A 26,706-nucleotide genomic window follows, 5' to 3' on the forward strand; every position below is an offset into this window, starting at 1 on the left:
CCTGGCTTTGGGGTTTGGGGGCCAGAAATAATTTACAAGGGTCTCTTCGGTGGGTGAAGAGGTGTCTGTGGCGGACACCCCAGCCCTCACTGTTTGGCCGCCAAACCGGGTCCCCAGGAGGAGGCCAGTTGCTTTGAACTGCACGGGGGTGGGGGGTGGGGGGGAGCCGAGGGGGGCGTTCCCAGGAGCTGCTGGCGGGCGCTGACTGCTGAGTGTTGCTGGGTTTCAAGGCGGGTTTTTCCCCTTCTTTAGGCAAACCGCTGTATCATACACCTCATTTGCCATCAGAGTGTGAGTGTGTTTTCGCGCTTTTTTTCCCCATGAAAACAACACAGAACAAAGCCTCACTTTTAAAAACGCCATGATGTTTTGCCACCGTTATGAGAATCTGTCAGCGCCGTATCTAATCTTCTGGTGCATAGAATATCAAAACAAGCGCCATTGAAGGGATTGTACTTCTGTTAATACAAAAATGTCAGTTCTACAGTCTTGGAACCAGCTGCCATCAGCCTCTTTCCAAATGGAAAAGAAAAAAAGTAATAAAGTTTCCTTTCCCCTCTGCTTGTTACTGTTCTTCAGGCCTGACCTTCATAGGAAGACCCAGAGTAAACAGCGCCTTGCTGAAATCCTGCGTTCGGAATACTCCAGCGGGATGGAGACCAGCGTCACCAAGGTCAGAGAGCAAAACAAACACGCAGGGCCCGGCAGCCAGCCTCGCCGCGCCGCCCGAAACCAGCGCCCAGCCTTGGCCGTGGGAACAAACAAAAGCCGGAAGCCTCGTGGAGGGAAAGCGCGACTTCCCAGAAAGTAGTTTTAAGCTCTGCCCCCACGGGACTGGGCCTCGGTCGGCCCCAGAGGGGGGTCCTGTTCTCCTCGGAGGAGCCTTGTGAGGACGAAGGGTGCCGCCCCCCCCTGCAGACCCGGTGACCCGGTGCGGTGCCGAGACACGCCGCAGCCTGAGGGGTCGGGGGGGCGGGGGTCAGCACGGGCTGGTTTAGCCGCTAACCTGCCTTGTAAGTCTCTCTCGGATTTATTCCACCAGTGCCCGTAGACCGCGTGGTGCCACCACGACTTCGTGTAAAAGACTAATGTCCTTCGCCGCAGCCGGGAAGGGATTTGATCCCGCCTGGCGATGACATTCTGAAGAAGTGTCAGTTTACTTCAAGCTGCCCTCTCAACGCATGTATTGGCCTGAATTTTGTAAAACGGGGTTTTTAAAGCTGGATTGAATCGCCAAAAGAAGAGAAAAAAACTATTTATCAGATCATCTTCTTGATGTACAGATGCTTTATTAAAAAGGACCAAAGGAGCGTTTGGCGCGGGTCCCGAACACGTCCAGGGCTCTTACTTCCCGCGTGCAGGGGCTCTGAGCACCACGGCGCATTCTCATGCAATGCTCTCTCCTTCTTGTCCAGGGAAATTGTACTTTCTCAAGACTAATTGATTTACCGTTGCCTTCTTATTATTTGCCTTTGAAGTCAGAGGGCACCAGTGTCCCGAGCTTTTTCTCCCATCGAATCCCCTCTTGTCTTCCAGAAAGGTCCTGGGGTCTGTATTGTGGCCCAGGCCGCAGCTGCCCCTCCCCCATTGTGTTTCCTGGGAGGTTTGAAAGAGGACCCCCGGGGCGTATCGATTTCCCAATAAATGTACGATTTGGACACGGGTAACTCCAGAGGGGTCCGAAGGAGAAGGGGGAAAGCCTCGGCACCTCTCTGTGCACTGGGCAGTGTCCTCTCCACTCTTCCTCCTGTCCTCAGCCCACCCCCGCACCCTGAAGTTCCTGGCATGGGTGTCGAGGCCCCACTTCTGTAGACCCTCCGGATCACATGAACTCAAGGGCCAAGGGAGGACCGTGAGAGTTACAAGGTGGGCTGTCCGTGGGGGTCGTGGGGAGCGGGGTCGGCGTCCCTGCATCCACCCCTCGGGGGTAAGGTGGACTTCGGCTGGCACCGCACCAGCAGGGGCTCCTCGTAAGGCTGACTGTGAGCCTAGTAAGCGCTGGTCCTCTGCAGGAGGGAAAATGTGACCTCGCAGACCTGGCTGTCACATAGGAATTAAAAGGGTCGGCTGGTGAAATCTGTAACAGTGATAATACATAAGTCAACGTGCAGCACAGGTCATACTGACTTCGGGCAAATCCGCCACCTTCCTTTTATTTCCGTGTGTAAATGGTCCACGTGATTTGGATGAGAAAAGGAGGGATCAAACTTTATAAACAAAACCCAGCTGTGTGAGAAACGGGATTCATGCCGGTGATCGAGGATGATCAGAGAGGAGCCCTACTCTTTAATTTTTTCCCCCCTAGTGTTCATTCCAGTAAAGGGTGAGTCTGCAGAGTTCTGCACTCCTGGAGGGGGTGGAGCAGTGCCACACTGCGCAAAGCGTGTAAGTGGCTGTAATTCTGAGATGGAGCCTCACTCTTACTTGGCTGACACTTAGGTGAGGGTTTCTTGCCATAGGTGCTGTGTGGGCCTGTTCTAAGTAGAATCTCTGTGTTACCCCCAGTTAATAAAGAAACATGGATTTAGTAGATTTAGGGTTAATATTATCTAAATTTAAATAACCTTAAAATAAATCTCTTTTCTTATTATGGCTCTTGACAGATTATACATTTCAGGCATCAATTAGGCAAAGCTTTAGCCTAATTCCACTGTACCTATTCTAATTTTGTGTGTATTTCCAATCGTGCCTCTTTTTCTAATTTCCCAAACTTACCTCTTTTCTCTGTGTCATAAGCCTGATCCCCATATTTAAAAGAGAATCTGGACATTTCCTGGAATGTTGCAGCCTAAAGCTTTTTTCCCCTCATGGGCTTGTAAAATGCTTTTTTTTTTTTTGAATCCGAGACATCTTCACGTTTGCAACCCTTAGCGGCTGCACGTCTTCAGAGGGGCCCCCCATTCTCACGCACTGAAGGGCAAAGAGCCCTTGGTGAGTGATTAAGGCAGCGCTGATGCAATGCAAACGGCATTTTCCGCCCTCAGAGAAGCAGAGCCAACCAAATCTCTGCAAAGGACATTTTGACAAAGCCCAGTGGATTCCTTTGATTTTTTTTTCCCCACTGTGGTGAGGGGAGGAGAGATTTTAGGGAAGAAAGGGGGAGTAAACGAGAGCCCCTTAAGGCAGGTGGATCGAAACGGCTAGCGCCCTTGGTGTTTAGCACTTGAGCCCCTCAACGTAAAGTCAGCGGAAGCCGTTAAAATCCAACCATCGCTTCCGGGAGACAGAAATTTAAGGCTTTCTTTCCACTGGAGAAGTTGCCCTGCTCGAGAAGGGCGTTCCACTGGTCTCGTTAAATTGCCTGCATGACCATGACGCCTTATCTCTTAATCTGCTCCACAGAGAAAAAGTTCGCAGCAAAGCCGTTCAGCGTGCTGGCGGCTGGGCACCCCTAAAATCAGCTCGACTTGTCGAAAATGCCCGGAAGCCTTGCAGCAAGGCTGGTTGGGGAATCTCAACTTCTCCACTTGGTTGCCCCTGCCCCCCGTGGAGTCTACGTTTATAAGTTGGGGGGAGGTGTCAGTGGAGGAGCAGAGACACTCCCTCTCAGTGCCTCTCCTGTTGTCTTGCCTGCTGGGGGTCTCACACAATTCGTTCTTCTTTTTTTTTTCCCCTATTTTAAATGAGAGTTCACCCAGCCCCAGGGTTGGGAACCGGGAAACCAATTTAGCCTTCTAAATGGCTGAAAGCCGAAGCCCACCTCACTGCAGAGGCTGTAAAGTTATTATCACAGGTGGGAAGTGCAGGACAATTTAAAATATTGTAATTATAAACTTGTAGGGAAGACTTGTTCTTCATTAATGTAAGATATGAAATCACCTCGGTGGTACAAGGACAATTACATCGCTGGGAATGTGTCTGTGATTTACACGGCCGCTGTGTAAATGTAAGCGAAGTTGCTCCAGCCTACGTCCCTCACTTACACAAAATGAAAAGCACACCAGTGCAAGTTGTCCTTTGATAGATTTTTAATATGATTTTAAAGAGTTTTGTTTGGTCTCATTCTTATTCAATGAGATTAATTTAAAGCACTTATCCCCTGGGTTTAAGTCAATCCATGTAGGATTTGGGTAGGGTTTGTTGCATGGGGGGTTTTGTTTGCAGGAGGCTGTGAGAGACTCCTTTCCCACTTCATTAACCCTGAGTTGGGGACGGTCCCCCATCACCCCCCACCCCAGCCAGAGCTGGGGATTTACCAACCCCCATTCACATGCAAAAGAACTTGAAAGCCAAGGGGCTCCTTGACTTAATTAGCTGCTGTGCATTTTGCAAAATTAGAATAATACCCTCACCATCCCGGGAAAGAAAAGCGGTGGTGTGAGGGTGTCTGGGCGGTGGGGAGGAAACAGTAGCAGGGTCCGGCGGGGGTGTGGGGGGGTGGGGATGGTCAGCGTTTAAGCAGAAGCCCCCCCCCCTCTCCTGGCCAGGCAGTCCTCTCTGAGAGCAATCCTGCCGCAAAACTGGGGAGAGCTCGGCGTGCCGGCCCCCAAACTTCCCAGCCCTGGGCGGATCCTGGGAGTCTGAGCTGCAGGTGGTGTGTGGGAGGGGGGAGCACCTGAGCCCACCTCCCCAGGGAGGAACTGCCTGTGGAGGTGACCTTGGCCCTCTGAACGTGAACCGGAGGTCTGGAGTCTGGCTCAGAACTTAAAGCCCTCTCCTGAGACCCTTGGAGTCGCAGGCTGGGGCCCGCCCGGCGGCAGACGCTGGGATCCGGCCTCCCTCTGGCTCGCGTCCCCACGGCACCGAGTCCCCGCGTGAACGGGGGAGCGAGAGGATGCGGGAGTCGGGGGTTACCCGGTGCGGCGTCGGGTTCCCAGCGAAGGCTCGTCGGGTCCAAGCCGGTGCGGGGGCCCGAGAGCCGCGTCGGCGAGCGCGAGCGGCCGGGGCGTGGGGTGGACGCGGGGGAGGGGGGCGGGGAGTAGCCTCGGAGCCCATCTGTCGCCCCCGCGCCCGGCGGGCCGGTCACCAGCTGCCGGCGCCCTTGTCGTGGCCAGATGAGCCGGCTCAGCGAGGGCACCGCAGCCCGGCCCGCAGCCCAGCCAGCAGCCCAGCCAGCCCGGGCGCTGACCCCCAGCCCGGCCCCCGGGACCGGCTGAGCGTCCAGCAACCAGATGGAGAGGCAGGGGCAGGTGGGGAGCAGCGAGCTCGCCTCACCGTGGAGATGGGGAGACTGAGGCCAGGGAGGAGGGGAGACCCCTGCCCTCGGCCACAGCGCCAAGGACGAGGGGCAGACGACAGGACGTCCCCCTTACTGAGGGCGGAAGGAGCCCGGGTCCCAGAAGGGGGCAGTGGGTCTCAAGGAGGGACGGGGGAGAAGGGCGGAGCGCGGACCCAGCGACGGAGCGCGGACAGGCGCCTGGTCATTTGTAAGAAGTTTATTTCGACATTTAAAAAAGAGAGAGAACCCGAGGGGCCCGGCTGCCCCCCGGACGGAGGCTGGAGGCGGGGACTGGGGGTCGGGGTAGGTGGGCAAGTCCCCTGACCCCTTCCTGACCCCGCTTGGGCGGAGGGTGGGCACAGGCCACAAACTCACTGATTCACGGACACGGTCACGGGCTCATGGGTCACGAATAAATAACTGCATATACACTTTGCACACGGTCTGTACAGCTCTGCCGTCGGCCCTGGGGCGGGGGGGAGGGCCGGGGAGGCTCCACCCTCCCCCTCCGCGTGTCGGGGCCGCTGGAGCGTGGAGGGGGAGGGGGAGAGGGCCGCAGGGGGGCGCCCACCTGCACCGGGGAGGGGCAAGGGGGCGCGGGTGGGGAGCGACGGGGCGGGGCGTGGGGGTGTGTGGACCCGCGGCGGGCGGCGGAAGTGGCCCCCTGATGGCGTGGCCGGGAGTGAGGGCGCCGAGGACGGCTGGGGACACGCAGGCCGGGGGTCCGGGACTCAGAAGACTTGGCATGCGGCCCTTCTGGGGACGCTGGGCCGGACGCCAGGGAGGGCCGGGCCGGGGGCCCCTGGGCGGGGGCGGTGAAAGCCCGGGCGCTCCCCGAGGCAGGCGGAAGGGGCCCGCGCGGAGCCCCGGAGCGGGGGGCCGGGTGCGCCGCGGGCCGGCGGGCGCCTCACCGAGGCTGCGCGGCCCGCGGGAGGACGCCGGCCAGCGGGGGCAGCGGCGGGGGCGGCTCGCTGGCGCCCTGGAGTCCGTGGATGAGGATGCGCGGCACCAGAGGTCTCTGCAGGGCGGGCGGCGGCGCGCTGGGCCCGCGGTACAGATAGAGCGCGGCGCCGGGATCCAGGTTGGAAACTAGACTCTGCGGGTAGAAATAAGGCGACGGGAACATCCGCTGGAGCGCTGAGTAATTGCCCGCCTCCGCCAGCAGCTCCAGCCCGACGGCCGTCTGTCGCTTCCATTTAGTCCTAGGGACCGAAGTAAACGCGCAAGGCGGGGTCAGAACCGTGGCGCCCGGGGACCCCCGCCCCTCACGAGGCCTTGCCCCAGAGCGCCTGCGGGGACACCAGAGGGGTCACACTATATAATTCGTCAATAAACAACGGGCTGCCAGGCACCGTCCAGCGGGTTACGTGCATCGGCTCCTTTAATCTCCCAGCGGCCTTCCACCGCTGTTAAGCCCGCTTACAGATAGGAAAACGGAGGCGCGGGCCCGCTTTCAAGATGGCCTAGGAAGAGGAGGCCCGGGGCTCCAAGCCGGGCCGTCTTACCCCGAAGCCCTGGGTCTGACCTCGCCGCACCCCGCCCGGGGGGCCGCAGACTGGGCGCTTGGGGCGGGGTCCGGGTGCTCCCGCTGTGCCCCGGTCTCCCGGGGAGGCCCGAGGAAGGCGGGATCGCCCTGGCCAGGACGGCGGGGGCGCGGGGGTCGGTTCGCTAGCCGTTGCGGGGGCCTCCGTCGATCCTCCCAGCGGCGCAGCCGGCCCGGCGGAGGCCAGCACAGCCGCGGTACCCCAGTTGGCGGCGCCTCTGCGGAAGCTCGCGGGCCAGAGACGGCGACGGGGGCAGGATGTGCGCACGCAGATCCGAGGCCTCGGGCGAGCCCTGCGGTCTGTCTGGTCCCCAGGCCGGGAGGCTACCAGCAGAGGCTCGGCTGGGGTTGGGGGAAGGCGAGAAAGCCGAGGCCACACTGGCTGCCAGGGCTGCGGCCGGACTCCTGGGCGCACCCGGCCGGCGAGGCGGCCCCACTGCGTCGGACTCACAGCCCCACCAGCACCGTTTCCCGGCCTGAATTATTCAGCATCGTCATAATTGTGTAATTACTGTAACGGGCCTTAATTATTGATGCCCGGAGCAGTAATCAGGTATTTATTATTAATGGGGCAGCGTGTTCTGAGGCTTGTTTATGGAAAGCACCGTTCCGGCCTCCGCTAAGCGTGTGTGGGTGACGGTGGTGCATGTGTGTTTGTGTTACTGAGTTGCGTCGATGTGAGTGTGTGACTGGGGGTTGAGCGTGTGGCTGTATGTGTGTGTTTTGTACCTGTGTGTGTCCCTCTTCATCCTGTGAGTGTGTTGGGGAGGGAGATTAGGAAATACCAGGTTCGAGACCCGTGCCCAACGCCAATTTCCCGGATCCCCAGTCCCCAAGGAGCTAGGGCTGGGCCCCTTCCCTCCTTGCGTTTCAGGGCTCGAAAGGCTGAGGAGGCCAGAAGAATCGCTCCCCACCCCGGGAGAGCTCAGAGCCACCCCCTGCCCCCCCCAGCAGCTGCCCGGGCTGGATGGGGGTGGTAGGACGTGGCTTGGGTGGGCAGGCTTGGACCTCCAGTGGCCCACGTGTCCGTCTGACCACCTGATCGACTCTAGTCCTGTCTCTCTCCCTCACCGTGGACTTCGGGCAAGGCCTTCGCTCTCTGAGTCCTCAGTTTCCCCAGTTTTACAGAACGGGGAGAGCTCAGGGCCCCTCCCTCGGCACAGCAGATCCTGTGCCGGTGGGTCCCCTGGAGGGGCAGGGAGGAGAGTGGAGGGGGCCCTCTGCACCCTGCCCCGCGCACAGCGGGCCTCACCTGCGGTTCTGGTACCAGGTCTTGACCTGCGTGTCGGTGAGGTTGAGCGAGGCCGCGAGCTCCATGCGGTCCTGCACGCTCAGGTACTTCTGCCTCTCGAAGCTGCGCTCCAGCTGCGCTAGCTGGTGGTCGGTGAAGGCCGTGCGCGCCTTGCGCGGCTTTTTCAGGCGCACCGGGGGGCTGTCCCTCGAGCTGGAGATCTCCCGGTCGCCCTCCTCCTTCACTGTGGAGACACAGCCGCGCGTCAGGGCCCGGCCTCGCCGCCTCACCGCCCCAGCCGGCGGCCCATCACGGTGGTTGGTCGTGTAAGTGTGGCTCCCGGTCCCACGGCGGCGGCCGCCGCGGCAGAGCAGCTCAGAGCTGGGACCTCCCAGCCCCCAGGCCGAGGAAGGCTGACACCTCCGGGGAGGAGTAACCCAAAGCCGAGTCTAGAGAACTCAACCCCGCTCCCGCGTTGCACCGATGCTCCCCGGAGGGATTAACGGGATCCACCAAGCGGACCTGACGGGGGAGGGGAGAGGAGGGGAGGGGACCCCGGGGTTCCAGCCCGGTGGGCTGTGCGGGTCCACGCTCAGGGGTGCAGGACCGCGCCCCGATTCTCCGGCTGCATCCAGGCCAGGAAGGGAGGAAGCCGAGGGCCGGAGTCTGGGGGAGAAAAACCCTCGTGCAGGGACAAAAACCCCGTTCACCCTGGAGCGGACCGTGGTCCTGAAGACCCCATAATTGCACCCACGTCTCGCCTGGCCCCTGCACGGGTGTGAATCTATAGAGATGGTCGTCCCCCCCCACCCCCGTTTCTTAAACTACAAACGGCGCACAGCACGGAAGGCGGATCGCTGGGGCGCCCAGATCTGGAAGCACGAAGTGCTTTTGGAAAAATAAGCGGCACGCTTGCCCCTCGGATGCTCACATCGCGGAGGTCTGCGTTTCCTTGTCAGTACGCTGCCTACCGTGGCTGCCCTGTGTTTCCCCCCACCCCGCGTCGGTCAGCACACCCCGGCAGGGGCCCTGCTCCCGAGTCGCAAGGAGGGGACCGGACACTGTGGTTTCTTTCTTCCCCGGCACTTTCCTTCGGGGTTGACGGCACCACCGCAAATGCACACTTGATCAAACGAGCTCACTGACCTCCCTCCTTCTCCCCCTAAGGCAATGATATGACCAGAGACCACCTCCCCAAAATTGGCAGTGGGGTTTGGGGCTTCCCTTCCTCTTTTCCTCTCTGTATTTTCCTTTATGCTGAGTTTCATTGAGCGTGGCGTTGGCCGTGGCAGGGTTCAGCTGAACGTGAGTTGATTTCTCTCTGTAGGAAACAATAATCCGGTTAATTGAGCCACTAGGGAGCACGACTCTTCAACCGGAAGGGCAGCGGTTGGAGGCCGGGAGGGTGCCGGGCGCCGGGTGCACCCAGGCGGGTGAGGCGGTAGAGTGCTCGCCGGGCTTGTGGGAGGCCGGGGCCCCGCGCCTGCCTCCGGCCTCGGCCTCGTCCAGACCAGTGCGCAGGCCTCTCCCTGGCCTCCTAGGCTCGGGCCGCGTTGGGGCACGGCCGCCTCAGGAGCTGGGGATGTGTTGGGATGGGGGCGGGCGTGGGGGTGGGGGACTTGAGTTCTCTCTATTATGCCAGGCAGGTAAAGTTTAAACAAGTTCAAGGAAACAATGATCCAAACCTCCAACTTGATATTGTGGAAACCTTACTTTTTGACCTGATTGTCTGGACTGGCTACTTTGGAAAATCCCCCCTTTCTCAGGGCTGAGCTCCGAGGTCGGGGGTGGGGTGAGGGGTGAGTTGGGGCTCTTTCTCGAATCCCCTCTCGGGCACAGGCTGGAGCCTTCAGAGACGCACTCGCCGCTGTCCAGCCTCAGCCTCCGAAACAGGCTCAGCCCAGATGTCACTGCCTCAGAGTGCCAGGCCCACCGACCCTGCTGGGAGCAAAGTGCCGGTGTCATTTCTCCACGGATATCAGCTCTGGCAGGAAGACTGCCGCGCGGCAGACCCGCCTTACTTCAAAGCCCAGCTTCTTTAAACGTTATGCCGAGGAAGCTTTGATGCCAGAGACTCGGGATGGGACTGACCTTCCCTCCGTGCCCTCTTTGGAGGAAACGACTCTTAGCTTGTTAGGTGGGCCGGGGAATCGCTTAGATGCCCCCCCCCCCATGTGTCTGTCTCTCGGCAAGATTTCCTCACGTGGGTCCTGAAAAAGTCGCTTCCACCTTTGAGAAATGCTCCAGACACTGTCTGCTCGGTGGTGGATATTCTGCTCTCCCTTCACCCCGCGGCCTCGGTGGTGGTGCAAAGGCAGCGGAGCCTAGGGGTGGGGGAGACCTTCCTCCCTCCTCGGCGCCAAACCTGCTTAAGCCATATGTGGACAGCTGGCCCTCATCACCTCCCTGATCAGATATCATGAGGGACAAGAGAAGAAAATTGATATTCCAATTATCTTAAACGAAACCTCTCCTCAAAATCCCACCTACGGGCAAGAAAATAAAAGGAGACAAGAGCCGAACCCTTTCACAGCACCAGCACCAGACACAAGCATGCAGGGCTGGGGTGGGGGGGTGGGGGTCTCGCCTCTCACTCTAGACATAAAACTGGAGTGTTGTGGCTGAGAATTATAAAGAATAAGATATGATGTTATACATATATATTTACGTGGCCTCCCTCGCTTACCCCTCCTCTCCACCACGCACCTGTCTTTCTCCAGGGCAGGTTTTCCTTGGCTCTCTAAACAGGCCGTGGGAGGCGGGGAGCAAGGGTCACTGGGCCACACGCGCGTCTGGACCTCCGTCCTGGGTCTTCTAGACATGACTGGCCCAGTGAGGCTGGTGGAGTTTCCGCCAGTTGTGTGGGGAAGCGGGGGGGGGGGAGTGAGATGTGGAGTGGGGCCCCAAATGGGTTTCAGTCCGAGGTCAGGGCGTGTCCACAAACGAATCCTCGGTTGGGAAGAGAGTGTTAAATGAGCCTTCCGAAATTTCTGTGAAGACTTAGCGCGCGTATAGACCAGGAGGTGTAGGGCCCCCAGGACAATAAAGAAGTAGCCTCTATAGGGAAGTTTTAGCTCATGGAAAGGGTTCTGGGGATTAATTGTAAGGCTGGAAGAGCTCCGAACAGCCTCTGTCAGCCCCTCATTTTCTGCTGGATGGGGACACGGGGCTCTCTCTCCCGTGAAGTCCTGACACGTCTTCCCTTCCTGCCTCCTGACTTCTTCCTAAGAAAGAACTTTGCGCCTCTGGCCTCACCAAAGACCTAAAGTCAAGGCAGTGGGCGGGGGCGAGAAACAAAATTAGGGAATTCTTTCTCTCCTTCTTCTCTTCCTTTTTTCCTTTCTTCCTTCTTCCTTTCCCTTTTCATCTTAATCCTGATCTCAGCTCCCTGGTTAAGACGGGACGGAAAGGAAACGACACGACAACAGTGGACAGATTCACGGAGGTGCAAAGGCAAGTAAAGGGGAAGCCACCCCAGCATAGGCTGGGTGCCGGGCAATCCCCGGGTCCCACACACAGAACCTGAAGTTGGTTGCTCAATGCACTTAAAATCAAATCCAGTGAGAACAGTTGGGTGGGTGCGGAGACCTCCCCTCTCGAAGAGACCTCTGAACCCGCTCCGTGCTGGTAAGCCGCCTGGCTGCCGTTTCTACTTGGACCCCGGGCCCAGATCACACCGGGGCCAACGGGAGGGAAAGCTCAATTCCCCTCCCCCTCTGGAAATTCAAATGAAAGGGTGGAAAATTCTGACTGTCCTCAGGGCTCCAGCTGAAATTTCCTGCTAGGTTTTCACCCTTATAAAAGGCGGTTCGAGCAGAACCCTGTGGGTCTTCCGTTGCTTCTGCAAGGTCTTCTTCTCCCAGAGAGCCACTGGCCTGATAGGAGCTTTTGCCTCTGCCCGCCAGCGGGTTGGAGAGTCCGGCGAAGTTTGGAAAGTTTGCTTTTTGCGTTTTGGGGAATCTCTCCTGGGGCACACAGCGTGCCCCTCCTCACTCTCTCCGCTGGACTCTTGCTCAAAAGCATAACCACAGGGCCGACTGAAAGGCTCAGACAAGACCGACTGCTGAGCCTGGGCCCTGGGGGGAGCGCTCCGAGTGCCTATGTGTATGACCCCACGTGTGTACACTCCTGTTCTAGTACCGGTATTCGGAGATATAGCATCTCCCCCCACCCCCAGTCTTCAACTCGCATTTTCTTACCTTTATACTCAGAGTCCGATGAGGCGTTGCTGCTACTTTTGTCCAGCTTTTCTCTAAAGTCCTCCCCAGCCTTGGCCGCAAGACGGCCCCCAGGCTCAGGAGCGGCTGGCTGCCCGCTGCTAGAGTAGGGTGCACAGGCCGCGAGTGGTTTGCAGTCAGCGAGGATGTCCCTGATCAGAAAGGAGGAGGTCACGGTGCGAGACTGGGCTGGGGCCGAGAGCTGCCCGGGCTGCAGGTGGGAGTCCAAACCTGGGCCCGAAGCCCCGCCAGGCCGTGGGGCGCCCGTCTCCAAACAGTCCCTTCCTGGCGAGGCTGGTGAGGAGCAGTCGCTGCTGCTCTCCGAGCGCGGACTCAGCTCCAGGGGCGAGCGACAGTCCCCGAGCAAGGGGTCCCCCTTGGGAAGGGCGGGGCTGCCCGCTCGGTGGGAGAGAATGGAGTCGATCCCAAAGCCATTGGAGCCTTCCATAGCCAAGCTGCGACCTGTCCTCCCCAAAAGCTCCCCACCCCACCCCCAACCCCAGCCGCCGCTGCCCCTGCCCCTAGCTGCGGGCTGGCATGGGGAAGGCGGGCAGGGAGCCTGCGGGCACCTTGGATGGAGTTCAGCCTTGGGGGAGCCCGGGAGCTCTGGGCCAACCTCCTCTGCGCATTAGATCCAAAAGGGCTCAGCGCGTCTTCTGCAGCATCGCGCGGAGCCGCCGAGCCGAGGGGGGTGGTGGGAGTGTCAGGGAGAACTGGGAGGGAGGGTGCGCCAAGTTGGGGAGAGCAAAGGGGGAGACGGACGGCCTGAGCTCCCCTTTGGCACAGAAGAGACGCGAGGACGTTGGAATCTAAATAAAGAAGGGCTTTAAAAAAATCCGAACTGCACGCTTCCTCCAGGCGAGCGGTGGCCGAGGGCAGCGGGGTCAGCACCGCGGAGAGCAGCGGGCCCGAGCTGCGCCACCAGCCGGGGGAACGGGGCGCACCTGGCGGCGTCAGCACCGCGGAGAGCGGCGACGGCGGCCCTCGGCGCGTGACGCTCCCCACCTGGCCGGGGAGGTCCTCTCTCCGCGCTCCCGCCGCTCCTGGGGCCCTTCAGCACCGCGGACAGCACCTCCCGGCTCCGCGGCTGCGGCTCGCAGCCCGTCCTCCGCGCGCGCCTTCGCCTCCCCCCCTTCCTGGAAAAAATGAACTTGTGTCACTTTTACTTTGGGGCTAGGGTGGGTTTTTTTTTTTTTTCGTTTCTTTTTTTTTCGTTGTTTTTTTTTTTTTTTTAAAGGGACTCGCCCACGTGTCCCCGGAGTGCTGACGCTGATTGGCTCCGGCCGATTTTGGGGGTGATGTCACGGCTCCGCAGGCCGCTGCCCGATTCCTTTCGGTTTGATTAAAAGAGACACTGAATTAATTACAGCACGGACCCAACTGTTTACCGGCGATTTCCACACGGTTTGCTTTCATTAGGTCGGTGATGAGGCTTCTAATGAGGGTGATTTAGCTCAAGGGGGGGGGGGGGGGACGGGCTGGCGGGGAGGGTCCGGAGCCCGGCTGCCGCTGCCGTTGGGTTGGAATGTGAGGCTTTTTAAGTTTTCCCCTACACTTTCCCACAGTTACTCAAATCATTCGTCCGCCAGGCTGTCAAAGATCCCTTTTCTACCTCCACCCACCCCTCCACCCCGCCGTTTTCTCTTCCTTCGGCAACAGAAAGGGACTAAATCCAGCAGGAAAGACCTGTGTGTGTGGAGAAGACGGTTTAATTTGTCATGTTGTTTTAGGGCGTTTCCGTCGGGCTGTACGTGTTTTTCGTGCAGGAAAATGTGCAGCCCTCTCTCTGACCTCTTTGGACCCCGCGGGCCTGGCAGGGGTGGGGAAAGCTCGGTGTCTGCACCTGTAGAAGGAGCCGAACGATGGCTTCGCTGTGGGGCGAGGGTGGAAAACGAGGGCATGTCGTGTCTGGGACGTTAGGGGGACCCCGAGAAATCCCCGTGGCCCGGGAGAGACAGCGCAACGGACCCCAACCCAGCCGGCAGCCTCGCCTGTGGCGCGTGTCCCGGGATCGGGTGTTTTTGTACCTCTGAACAGGAACACGCGAGAGCCTCTGAGCGCGAGTGTAGACATCTGCAAACGGCTTCGCATTCCGCACGGAGCCGGAGCTCGCCCGAGGACTTCTCTTCAAAGCAGCGCTGGAACACACGGTCTTTTCACCGTGACTAACTCTGCCCGCACCCTCCCCGACGCCCTAGTTCCGTGCCTTTCAGGGTTCGGCCTCCGGCGCCGGTGCCGGGGCGCAGGGCGGCGGGCACATCTGAAGCGCGTCCGGGGCCTGGATCCTCTCGACACGACCCCAGGGATGGCGACCCGGGTCTGCGGTCAAAAGGACGGAGGGAGCCGAGCCCGCGCACCTGCAGCCGGGCCCCGTGGGCCCAAGGCGCCCTTCGCTCGCCCAGCGCCCGGAGCCCAGGCCTCTCCGGGCGGCCCGCGCGCTCCGGGCCCCTCCCCACGCCCCCCCCCCCAGCAAATACCCCGGCCCCGCGTCTGGCTCAGCTCCGAGATCTCAGCGGAACAGCGAGGCGCCCGCGTCCCCCGGACCCGAGCCCCGGCCCGCGGGAGCCCCGCTCAGCCGCGCGGAGCGCAGACTTGTCCCTCGGGCGAGGGCGCCGTGGCCTCCGGCCCGGCTCCCCGCCCTCTCCCCCGGAGCCCGCCGGCAGATTGGAAGCGGCCTCGCCGGGCTGGGGCCGGGGACGGGCGGCTCCCCGGGGACGGCGGGCCCGGCTCGGCTGCAAGCTGTCGGGGAGGCGGGAGGGCGGGCGCCGAGGGGCCCCCGTCCTGGCCCGGCGGCCGCGTCGGTGGGCGCCTCCCGCGGCGGGGCCGAGCCGGCCGCTCCGCTCATCTCCGCTGGGTGGACGGGGAGAGGAGCAGGAATCACGAGGAGCCTGGGCTGCCCGCGCCCGGCCCGGCCACGGCCCTCAGCCTGGGCCTCGCGTCGGCTCTGGGCGCCTCTGGGGACGCCGCTCCCCTCCCTCCACTCTCTCACCCCAGCCCGGCTCCCGGCCTGCGCCCGCATCTCAGGAGGAGCCTCATCTCCCCCAGACCCCAAGGCCCCAACTTGGGTCAACGGGCCTGGCATCCTGCGCCTGTTAGAGATCCTGACGCCCCGGGGCCGGGATCCGCGGAATCGGCTAAGCCGCAAGCGGGTCTGGTCCTGCTCTGCCCGCCGGCGGTCCGGGCCGCCCCTGCCCTGGGCGGACTTGCATCTGTCCAAGAAGCACGGACCTTTTCTGGCCTCGGGGTCTTAGGCGGGGGGGGGGGGTTTGGATCCCGGGCCCAGCGAAAACAAGGCCTCTGGCGCCGCAGGGCGCTGCGCGGGTACCAGAGCTGGAGCGGGGTGCCTGGTGGCGACGAGCAAGGGCTGGGGAGGGAAACTTCTACGGTGGAAAAAAAAAAAAAAAAAAGGCAAGAACCCCAACCTCCTGCAGCCCTAGCCGGCTTCTCAGCGCTTCCTAGAGCCTGAGAATATTTAACAGGTTGTTAGTATACTATCATTAGTATTGAATGATCACAGTCTCCTGTGATATAAAACATGCTGTGCCATTTATTCCATTTGGAATTGGGGTCCAGCCCTGTCTCGCCGCCATGGTTTTATTCCTGTTGGGGGGTTTCCCACTCCACTGTTGTTCCTCCTCCTTTCTCTTTTCTCCATCACAGGGGGGGGTTCTTGCACCTCAGCCTGTCCGCAGCCTGAGAGGTCTGTGTGTGTACTCACCTGGGCTCCTGTTTAGCTGGGAGGATGCCCAGGAGTTGGCCTTTTACTAAGCGTCCAGGGATCCTGGGTGGGTGACCCACCCCTCCCTTTGAGAAAGGAGTCTGGTTGGTCCTGGAGGGGTGGAAGTGTCCACAAAGCAGGGTGTGAACCATGGCAAGTGACTTAACCTCTGAGAACTGCATTGACGCTGCAGGAGACAGACCTCTCTCCCCCTCCATCCCCCGCCTCCCCGCCGCTGAGCCCCAGCCCTCTACCTTAGGGGTCCTGCCCAACCCCCTCCACCCGGGGGAAGAGAAGAGGCTTGGAGGACTCAGGGGAGGGAGAGGGAATGAGTGAGATGAGGTCACGTCCGGGACCAGGCTCCCAGGACACCAGCACCCAGACCCCTGTTCTCGGCTCGAACACCTCCTCTGCAGCCTCTCACTTCTCTTGGGTTCTCTAGCTTCCAGTGCCAGGCCCTGCCCATCCAGTCCTTTGAGATTGCTTTTAAACCTCCGGTCTCTCAATGAACCCGGAGCCCTAGACGGGCTCAAACCAAGCCTTCACAGAGCGACAGCAACGAAGGAGGGAGCTTTGCTCTTCCCCAGGGCAGGGAAGCGGCTGCACGGACTGGCCCTCAGAAGTCCTGGGCTCTGGCCCCGCTTCCACTCTGGGCAGCTCATCTCTCTTGCCTGGACCTCAGCTTTCCCTCTGGTCCAAAGACATTAACACCAGAGGTTTGTAGTGAGAGGCTAGGATAGGAGAGGCCCACGCCGGCTGTGACGCGGCCCCGCCTGTAGAACCCATGTCCTTCTGCCTCACCTGGGGCTCCTGGCTTGGGTGTGACTTTGGGTCAGTGCCCGGGCCAATGGCTGAGCCACGGTTCTTAGCAACTTCCTTACCCCACTGCCCTGAGCGTGGAAAAGGCCTTATTTTGGCCGGTTCTGCTCACTGGCTTAGCAGACAGAGCCGCATGTGGGGATGTGCTCAAAGCTTTTCGAGAATGGTCCTGAGGTCTTCTCTGCTCCTGAAGGATTGTAGCTTGAATGCTGTCATCACGGTTCTGAGTAGCTGGGGCCAGGGGCAGTGTAACGCCGGTGGAGTGGGGTGGCCGAGGATATGGACTCCAGAGTCTGCTAGGCTTGAAGTCGACTCCTGGCTCTTGAATCCAGGGCTGGGGCGAAGGTGAGGCAAGTGAGGTGAGTCATACATACAAGTCCCTGTTGAACCTGTTGCTGTTTTGTCCATCAGGGATTATTCAATTTTGATTTTAGAATATTACATTAAAATAGTTTGTCGGGCTTCCCTGGTGGCGCAGCGGTTGAGAGTCCGCCTGCTGGTGCAGGGGACGCGGGTTCGTGCCCCGGTCCGGGAGGATCCCACGTGCCGCGGAGCGGCTGGGCCCGTGAGCCGTGGCCGCTGAGCCTGCGTGTCCGGAGCCTGTGCTCCGCAACGGGAGAGGCCACAGCAGTGAGAGGCCCACGTACCACAAAAAAATATATATATATATATATATTGTTTGTCTTGGTTACTGAGTTTGGGGGAAAGTCAAAAGGTTTGTACCTTAGGCCAGGGCCTTGTCTGCCTCACCAGGGTCCCAGCCCTGCTCTGTGACCTTGAGCAGACGCTTTCTGGGCCACGTGTCATGGGGAGGACCCTGCACTTGGCTGGGGTCCTGGAGGATACCAATTGTGCATTTCAAATCGCGACCACGGAGAACAATAGCCAGAGCTTTTCCTCTGGCAGGTTAGGGCCCCCACTGGAGAAGCCAGGCCCCCCGCCCTGCGCTCTGCTCTGGGCCTTCCTACAGAACCGGTCTGTGACATGGAGGGGACAAGGGATTTGGCGGATGGGGGCCAAGCTTGGGTGCTAATGCAAACAGATGGGCCAGACAAGACAAGGATTTGGACAATTTGTGGGTTTCAAGGTCATGCTGTTCTCAGTCATTTTTGTTGGTTTAGCTCGAAACCCCATGGAGCTCCTGAAACCAGAAAGAGAAGATATTCTTCCTCTTCCTCGATTCTTCCCGCCCTCCCTCCCCACCTTCCTTTCTCCCCTGTAAACGTGCCGTGTGTCCTGCAGTGTTCCCTGTGCTAGATGCTGGCGATGTCGCGGGGGGTGTGACAGGATGGGCGTGCACGCATGCATCTCACAGAGTGCAGCAGCGTCCATCAACCTAAATTCCCCTTCAGAGATTATTTCCCATTTGTGAATTCAAGTTTATATCTGCCTTCATTCAGTTCTAGGAGCCTGTTTAAAAAGCCAACCTAGTTGTTTTTTTTTTTCTTTTAATGATGATTTCAAGCATCAAAGGGTTTCCCAAGTAAAAAGAAATGCAGCAGAAAGACTGTTTTGGTCAAGAAGGATAAATGCCAGAGGATGTTTCTGATTGGAAACACAGACCCGTGCGACCCATGCCATGCAGGCCCACATTGGCGCCCGTGCTTCTGGTCTGCTTGCTGTCACGCATGTGTGCTTGCCCTAGACCCCCAGATCTGTGGTTCTAAGCCATCGCTAGTTGGGGAGCTTGGATGAGTGAGCCAAAAAGCCAAGCCATCTCTAACTGGACCCAGGGACCTCCCAGGACTGGATTTGGATTTGTGGCCTATGAGCAGTGCTTTCTCTTCCGGCTTCTAGAAGCCCCCTGCCAGGCCGAGATCAGACATCAATCGCCATTGGCTCATTGCTACCATCCCTGATAAAAATCCTGCATGGTGTGAGACTCCAGAGCCCCCTCACCTTTCTCCTGGCTGAGAAAATTGTCAGTTATCTGGTTATATCAGAGTGGGAGTATGCGGCAAGGAGGGAACCAATGAGGTCCAGGCTCTAGTGTAAAACTCTGGAAATTGGGAGTTCCCTGGTTGTTTAGTGATTCGGAGTCCGTGCTTTCACTGCCGTGGCCCGGCTTCAATCTCTGGCCGGGGAACTAAGATCCCGGCTTGTGGCCACAAAAAAAAAGCATGAAAAGAAAGCGGGACCTGCCGGCCAAGAGGTCTGCTCTAGTCCTAGTTTGGCTGCTAAGTCACTGCATCCCTCTGTCTTCTCCGGAAGGACTAGACATGTCCTCAAGCCCCTCCCAGCTTGGTGAGTCCTGTTTCCAAAGGCTCCGCCTCAACACCCCAGGCCCGGGCTTGGGCCCCACGCCTGCCAGGTGCGTGGCAACACGGGCGATGCCTTCCTCCCCCTCCAGGGGAACTTCTGAGAGTGTCAAGCGGAGCGGCTGAGGGTCCAGACCAGCTGCCTCCTTGTGGTTCGTGAGGACAGTACACGGGGGCCTCTTTGTTTGGTTAAATCTCTGGTGGGGTTTGGCCAAGAAACCCGACCGGGAGGTAGAATGTTCCCAAATGCCAACCAGCAGGGAAATGAACCAAAACAGGGGCTCAAGGCCGTACCTCTGGCGACAGCCAGCCGTGCTCACGTGGCATTTGTCGGCACGTGATTAGGACGACTTGGGATGGAAAGCTAAGCCCTCCCGCCCATTTCCGCCCATCTTTAATTGAGGAGTGGTTTGGAGGGACAGGCTCTGGAACGCATAGTGGACCAGTCACTGGCCTGGGGCCGGCTTATTGGGTGGACTCGGGCCTCCTTTGACATCTCTTTTCCATCTGTGAGGTGGGGACGAAGGTGGTGGAGGGAGGTTAGCAGATGGTCCCTAAGGCCCCTGCAGGCTGGAGCCTTTGGGGACTCTACCCCGGGTCAGCTGTGCCGGGAGACCCCCCCCCAGCCAGGGTCAGTGTGAGCCAGGACGGGCGTTTGGCCGATGTGACAGGACACCCGAGAAGGCGGAATCAGACCAGAATCGGACCTGGGGCTTTGTGGAGGCACAAATAATTAACGAGGAGGGAAGGACCCAGCTGGGGGAGGGAAGGAGGCCAGGACGGCAGGGCCAGGCACCTCCTCGGCCTCATACTCAGACTTGCCAGAGCGTGGCGCTGCAGGACAAGGAGCTGCGGAAATGCGCTGCGAGCCACCCCAGCGCGGCCCGGGAGTACACGGAGGCCGGGGGGACCCCAGGAGAGGATGGAGGTGTGTTCCCAGGGCGTCTGTCACGGCCCCCTCGAGTCCCACAGCACGCGGTCTGCCTGCTTCTGAGGCAAGAAGTCACTGGGTAGACAAAAGAGATTTCCCGGAGCTTTTTCCGGCCAAGTCCGTATTCTCCCCCTTGGCCCGATCCTTGCAAAAACAGGCCTGGAGGCACCACTGAGCCGCGCGTAGCCAGTGCCGGAGCAGAACCGCTCACTCTTCTGTGGATAGAGCTGAACTTCAGGTCCTTCGGGAAATTCCGTGTCCTGATGTGTAACCCCCGCCCTTTCCACTGGGGGTTTCAGAAGGAAAGAGTGGGTTCGGTTCCAAATAGCTTGACTTTCTTGACGCGTCTGGACACAAGGCTTTGAGCCTCCTGCCCCCTGCCCTTGGTCCGTCACGGAGTTCCGGCTGTCCCTTTGCAGTGTGTGCGTCATTCATGAGAAGAAAAGAATAATTCGCATTCATCTGTTGCTTAAAAGTGCCAGATCCCGGGCTTCCCTGGTGGCGCGAGTGGTTGAGAGTCCGCCTGCCGATGCAGGGGACGCGGGTTCGTGCCCCGGTCCGGGAGGATCCCACGTGCCGCGGAGCGGCTGGGCCCGTGAGCCATGGCCGCTGAGCCTGCGCGTCCGGAGCCTGTGCTCCGCAACGGGAGAGGCCACAACAGTGAGCGGCCCGCGTACCGCAAAAAAAAAAAAAAAAAAAAAAAAAAAGTGCCAGATCCCGTGCTGATCACCTCACACACATTCTTGAATGTAATCATTATCTAATTTCACTTGATGAAAACTCCCGTGGTGTGTGAGGGTCCCGTTTCACAGATGAGGCACGGAGCAGTTAGGACACTTCCTCGGGGTCCCACAGAAATTACTCAGTGCAGCTGGCTTTCATGGCCTTGAATGGCCGCCGGCTCAGCGGCAGGGCCCTTCAGGCTCGGCCCTGCTCCCTCACCGGGGTCGCTCCCCCCCGGGTGCAGGGGTCAGAAGGCTGCAGGGTGGCTTTAGCAAAGGCCAGTAGGGAGGCTTGTCTGGTTCGTGGGGTGGGAGGGGAATTTTAGGCCCTTAGGATGGGGTGGGGTCTGTCAAGGCCCCCCCACTGAACCAGATTCCTGAGGGGGTTGGTAGCGTGTGTGGCATTTTTATGGAATTAGCTTCTAAGGAGCTGCAGTGAGTGTGTGTGTTGGGAATGGGGAAGCTGCTCAAGAAACTCACTCAGGGCTTCCCTGGGGGCGCAGCGGTTGGGAGTCTGCCTGCCGATGCAGGGGACGCGGGTTCGTGCCCCGGTCCGGGAGGATCCCACGTGCCGCGGAGCGGCTGGGCCCGTGAGCCGTGGCCGCTGAGCCTGCGCGTCCGGAGCCTGCGCTCCGCAGCGGGAGAGGCCACGACAGTGAGAGGCCCGCGTACAGAGAAAAAAAAAGAAAGAAACTCACTCCGATCTGTAGTCACCAGACTCGGCGTGTCTCCCGGCCTGGGCTGATGGATGGTCCCCGCCAGGCACTGAGCCTGCGGTTCAGGAGCCACAGCAGATCGGGTCCTTCCACAGGCCCTTAGGTCTGGGCCCTGGGCCCTTAGACCCCTGATCCCGTGCCACTTCCCTTCTAGAAGAGGAGACGGGCAACCAACGAGGGCTCAGTGCTTTGCCGAGAATAAAAGAGGCTGGTGTGGGTTTAACTGAGGGTTACTCCAGGGAAGGCCCTTTGAGTCTTTTTCTTTTTCGGCCACACCGCGCGGCTTGCGGGGTCTCAGTTCCCCGACCGGGGGTTGAACCCAGGCCATGGCAGTGAAAGCCTGGAATCCTAACCACTAGGCCGCCAGGGAACTCCCTGAGTGGGGGACTTGGCTCCTGAGCTAAGATCTAAATGACAAGAAGGGGTGGGCTGGTGGCGAGCTGTGCAGAAGGAATGGAGGGCAGGAACGGGACGGAGGTCCAGGAGCCTGCTGCAGCTCCCCAGAGAGATGATGGGGGCTCGGAGAGACGGGGTGAGTCAGGGTGTTTTGGGAAGCAACATCGATGGGCTTGTTGATGGATTGGATGAGAGCATGAAGGAAACAGAGTCGTGAAGCTTTTCGTCTTCAGCATCTGGGCGGCCTCAAGTATGAGTTGGGAAACATGGAGGGAGAAGCGAGTTTGGCGGAAAACAGTCGGGAGTTCTGTCTCGGCTGTGTTGGTTTGAGGTGAATGCCCGGCGCCTGAGTGGAGACGTCCGGGGAGCAGCTGGGTAAATGAGGGTGGCATTCTAGGGAGAGATCCGGGTTGAAGGTCAGCGATGCACTTTGCACAGGGGCTGTTGAGATGTCTTGGAGCTCGTCTCCCGTAAAGAGTCTGAGGTTCGTTCTCACACTTCTCAGAGGTTTACCAGCTTTCAAATAAAGGCACAGGAGGAGGATGACAAAGAGCGCTTTTAATTTAAAATAGATCAGCATCTCATTTGTGGGGAGAAGCCAAAGGACCTGCAGAAAGATTGAGGTGCAAAGTGCCCCAGCCTGGGTGCTTTCAGCCCCGGAAGTCTCTCTCTTTCGGGAGGGGGCGGGGTGACCTTCCAAGGTCAGTGCCGGTGGAGGAGCCCATCTGGGCCCCCACACTGAGGAGGTGAGGGCCGCTCTGAGTAAGGAACGTGGGCGCTTCCTGCCCTCAAAGGTCCCAGAGAGATGGTACTGCCATGGAGAGAGATCAGGAATCCCCAAAGGAGCACTTAAAACTCATGTTTGGAATATAAAACGAGGGCTTTCAAAGCATGGTGCTGTCGCACTTTCTGCAGCAAATACATGGGTTGTTCTTAACACTTGAGGGCAGAGCCTCAGAATCGCCCCTTGGTCTGGAGTCTGAAATCTGCCTTGGACTTTGGGTTTCTCTTATCAGGTGAGGGCTTGAGAAGAGAGGCTGGGGGGCCTGCAGGAGGAGGGCGGTTCCTAAGTGCAGGGTCACTGGGGCTAAGGGAAGCGAGTGTGGCTAAATCTAAGGAGGGGGCTCTTACCCAAAACGATCAAACGAAGACCTGAATCTGAGGTCCTGGCCAAGGCAGAACCTGCAGAACGGCGGGGGACTGTCTTATGTTAGTTGGGCAAGAGAGGTGAGTCCCTCAGAGAACTTCCTACTGTGTCAAGAAGGCCTTAGGGGTGGGTGTAGTTGCCCATCCGCAGGGCTCCCTGGCGCACGGCACACTCTTCCCGGTGGGCTTTGAAGGCTCTCTGGCGATGGGCCTCGGTGGGGAAGGTATCGAGGTGGGGGCCCACCTGTGGACAGAGGGAGAGCGGGTCAGGGCGCATGAGTGCTCGGGGGCTCGGCCTGGGGGCTCCCCTTCCTCCCCTGGCCCGCCCCCTACTTCCATCTTCGAGGAATAATAAAAATCGCTGTCAGAGGGAAAGAAGTGAAGGGAAAGTGCTGTGCTGGCGCTGCGGGGTCAAGTGAGGGGTGACATGGGACAGGGGTGCGAGAGCAGGGCTGCCCGGTGCCCTTGTTTCTCCTCTGGTCCAGCTCGTTGCCGGGACGACGTATGCGTGATAAATATCACCCGCCGAGGACTGGGGTCCCCGTGTGGTGGGACCTCACGGCCAGCCTCATCCTTTACGTGCCGATTCTCCACCATTAAAACCCCAAACAAGCCGCCCTCTCCCAGGGGGGCTTCCTGGCACGGTTGGCGTGGCGCTCCGGCACCGCAGGACCATCTGAGGCCACCCGGCACTCCAGGGGCCGACACTCAGTTGCGCCGGAACCAGAGCCAGATCCAAGGAGCGGGGGGGCCTCTGTCGTTAAAATGTCATGCAATCAGTATTTTGGCCTGCGCTTGCCTCTCAAGAACCGGTGGTGAGTGGGAACCTCTCCTGTCTCCTGGGTCTGTTACACCACCTCCAGATGCCAGAGAATTCCCGTAAAATGGCACTTCCCTTCTAGGATAACTAAGGGAGGCCCGGGGTAGAAAGGGTTCAGGCTTGCTTGTTTATTTATGCATCCGTTCACGTGTTCATTCATTCATTCACTCACTCGTTCAGGCCACACAGCTCTGTGCCAGGCACGGGGGTACCGCCGTGCGTGCGAGGGATGCACTGTTCCCGGGGGGAGGGGGCGCAGACGTGGGCGATGGTTACGCAGCTGCTTCCTGAGAATCGGTGCAGTGACGCGGGCGTCAGTGAGCGCAGGTAGGTGGGTTAAACCCTCCCCGGAGCCGGGGGCCTCTCTGGGGAGCGAGGGGAGGCTCGCAGGATGAGCAGGGCTTTCCCAGGCTAAGGGGGCCCCGTGCGCGCCGGCCTTGGGGCGCCCCGCAGCTCAAGCCCACCAGGCGGCATGGTGGCCCAGGTGAGGGACCACGGAGCAGCTGAAGGCTCTGCCGTGACTTCAAGATAAGGCGGGAGCCACGGCCAGGACGGCCACCGGCTGTGGTGAAGGAGCAGGCAGGGGGTGCCCTCGCCACCACGGGGCGCGGGGCTCACTGAGACCACAGAGCTGCGGGCAGCCTTCCCGTGAGGAAAGGTGAGAGAAAAGAAAACCTGGGAGAGGATAAGGTATTACAAGGCAGTAGAGGGAAGGCCGGGAGGAACGGCTCTGTGCTCGGCGTCCCGCACTCGGGCCCTCATCGGGGGAGCACAGGGGCCTGGGGGGAGGCCTTGGCCCTTAGCTAGAGCTTGTGGCCCAAGGGGGCATCCTGACAGCAGCAGGCGCAGGTGCAGAGCTGACGCGGCCTCCTGGTTCCCTGGGTCCTGCATCCGCTGACTCCCTCCGGACCCCATTAGACCCCCTCAGTCCAAGGTCTGGGCCACGGCTTAGGGTCAGTGAGACCCAAACCTCGGGTCCGGGGGGCCATGCTTGCCGTCAGGGGAGAGCAGGTACGTCAGGTCACAGGAGGGCACGACAGAATCCAACTTGACCGTGTTCATTTTACAGGTGAGGAAACTGAGGCCCGGAGCAGAGTTTGGTCCAGGGTGGGCCCCAGAGGGAATCAGTGGCAGAGAAAATCTGCTTTAGCACCCACCCCCCACTCACTAACTCCTGGGCACTAAGTTCTAGATTCCTTCTAGAATATTCTGCCTTGGCTGCCACTCCTGCTGTGTCAGGGGAGTGGGGGGACTCCCTGCACCTCACTCATGGGGTGAAAAGGGGGTTGGGGGCTGCAAATGCTTATTAGAGACCCATAAAAAAAATCAAATGGTGGGCTTCCCTGGTGGCGCAGTGGTTGAGAATCCGCCTGCCGATGCAGGGGACGCGGGTTCGTGCCCCGGTCCGGGAAGATCCCACGTGCCCGGAGCGGCTGGGCCCGTGAGCCATGGCCGCTGCGCCTGCGCGTCCGGAGCCTGTGCTCCGCAACGGGAGAGGCCACAGCAGTGAGAGGCCCGCGTACAGCAAAACAAACAAACAAACAATCAAATGGTGGTAAGTAGATTGGGTTAGTTCTTCTGGGACATAAAACTGCATCCTTCACTCTCTGGGGGGTGTGGAGACTCTGGAGACCCTGCAGAAAGCCATGACCATCTCCTCTGGGAAAATAAGTACCCACAAGTCCTAACGTACAAAGAGCACAGGAGATTCATGGACCCTTTGCAAGTGTGGCGGCGTTTCTGGGAGCCATCCCAGCTCCGGCCTCAGGTTTCGGGTTTCTGGGATATACGTCAGGATCATCCCGGACTCCTGTCACCCGGGGAAGGGCCTGAGCTCAATCCCAAAGCTCTGAGCACCCCCCCGCCCCCCTCCCCGGCAGGCACTTCCTACCGTCCCCGAAGCCCCACCCAGACCCAGGCTCAATGCCTGGTGTCAGCTCATTTCAATCAATCCCACCACGAGCTTGTTCTCAGCTCAATCTCCAGTTTTCAGGAAAATTGCCAAGTGGCCTCACAGAAGTTATTGAGAAGAGAGAAGTTCCAATACACTGTGCAGGAGGAAAGGAGCCATAAACAGAAGGCCTTTTCCAAGGTTCGCCTTGCATCCCCTCCAGCAAGGGATGGGAATTTTTACACAGAGACATGAGTTTTCTGACACCCGTGCTTCCCAGAAGGCAGCTGGAGACGCTCGGGAAGGGCTCCCGGGCACCCCGGCTGATCCGGATGGCCGGTCGCCTGGGCCTCCTAGAGCCCCGAGGTCACCTGTAGCAGTCAGAGTGGCAATGGCTCTGTCCCTAGGGCCCGGCCACCAGTCGTTCTTAAGAGGGAAGCAGAGCTCTGCAAGTCCACATCTCTGCAACTCTACACGTCCCTCTGTGGCTCTTGTAAAGGGTTGAATGGTGACCTCCCCCCGAAAAGATACATCCACATTCTAACCCCGGAACCTGTGAACGTGACCTTATTTGTAAAAAGGGGTCTCTATAGACGTAATTAAGGATCTTGTGATGAGAATAGCCCGAATATTCAGGTGGGCTCTAAATCCAATGACAAGCGTCCCTGTGAGAGACAGAGGACACAGACAGAGGAGCAGTCCACCTGAAGACGGAGCCGTAGATTGGAGTGCTGCAGCCACAGAGCTTGGGCATGCCAGGAGCCCCCAGTAGCTGGAAAAGGCAAGAAAGCCTCCTTCTCCCCCGGAGCCTTCAGTGGCAGTGTGACCCTGCAGACACCTTGATTTTGGAGTTCTGGCCACCAGAGCTGTTGGAGAATACGTTTCTATTCTTTAAACCACAGTGTGTTTGGTAGTTTGGCATGGCAGCCTCGGGGAAACAAATGCAGCCCCTCAAGGCATCCCCTGAGTCGTTCAGCATGCAGCAATGCTGGGTGGTGGGTGGTGTTGGGTGGTATGGATGGTGGGTGATGCTGATGGTGGATGGTGGGTGGTGGGTGGTGTTGATTTGGTGCTGATGGCATCAGGCTCAGAACTCACTCTCATCTCCCGAGTAGGTGAAGGACCCAGGCCGCAGGGCCT

At 59.5% G+C, this 26,706-nt stretch overlaps 3 protein-coding genes across 7 annotated transcripts in view; 1 reads left to right on the plus strand and 2 right to left on the minus strand.

Moving 5' to 3' along the window:
• DDX31 (DEAD-box helicase 31) overlaps positions 1-2,592 on the plus strand; it is a 76,231-nt gene extending 73,639 nt beyond the window's left edge. For 4 of the 5 annotated variants that reach the window (XM_059071447.2, XM_067040405.1, XM_067040408.1 and 1 more), the window contains one exon: positions 580-2,592. In XM_059071447.2, coding sequence (XP_058927430.1) covers positions 580-811 — 232 coding nt within the window. In that variant the 3' untranslated portion in view covers positions 812-2,592. The remainder of the gene's footprint in view (positions 1-579) is intronic. The other variant, XR_010841811.1, reaches the window with a different exon arrangement.
• Positions 2,593-6,065: 3,473 nt separating this feature from the next.
• BARHL1 (BarH like homeobox 1) lies at positions 6,066-12,597 on the minus strand. The gene is made up of 3 exons (XM_059071477.1): positions 12,132-12,597; positions 7,954-8,176; positions 6,066-6,360 (listed from the first exon to the last, which is right to left on the minus strand). The coding sequence occupies exons 1-3, from the start codon at positions 12,595-12,597 to the stop codon at positions 6,066-6,068; spliced, it is 984 nt and encodes a 327-aa protein (XP_058927460.1).
• A 10,379-nt stretch (positions 12,598-22,976) lies between these two features.
• The window catches only part of CFAP77 (cilia and flagella associated protein 77), a 134,807-nt gene continuing 131,077 nt past the window's right edge, over positions 22,977-26,706 (minus strand). Inside the window, exon 6 of the mRNA XM_059071488.2 lies at positions 22,977-23,099. Within this exon, the coding sequence (XP_058927471.1) occupies positions 22,977-23,099 (123 nt within the window). The remainder of the gene's footprint in view (positions 23,100-26,706) is intronic.

The sequence above is a fragment of the Kogia breviceps genome, chromosome 8, assembly GCF_026419965.1.
Source record: "Kogia breviceps isolate mKogBre1 chromosome 8, mKogBre1 haplotype 1, whole genome shotgun sequence".
Taxonomy (NCBI): Eukaryota; Metazoa; Chordata; class Mammalia; order Artiodactyla; family Physeteridae; genus Kogia; species Kogia breviceps.

Coding starts and splice junctions, on each gene's coding strand:
- BARHL1 (XM_059071477.1), bottom strand. CDS start 12,597: ATGGAAGGCTCCAATGGCTTTGGGATCGACTCCATTCTCTCCCACCGA. Junction 8,177..12,131: donor ATCGGACTCTGAGTATAAAG/GTAAGAAAATGC, acceptor GTGTCTCCACAG/TGAAGGAGGAGGGCGACCGG. Junction 6,361..7,953: donor ACCTGGTACCAGAACCGCAG/GTGAGGCCCGCT, acceptor TTCGGTCCCTAG/GACTAAATGGAAGCGACAGA.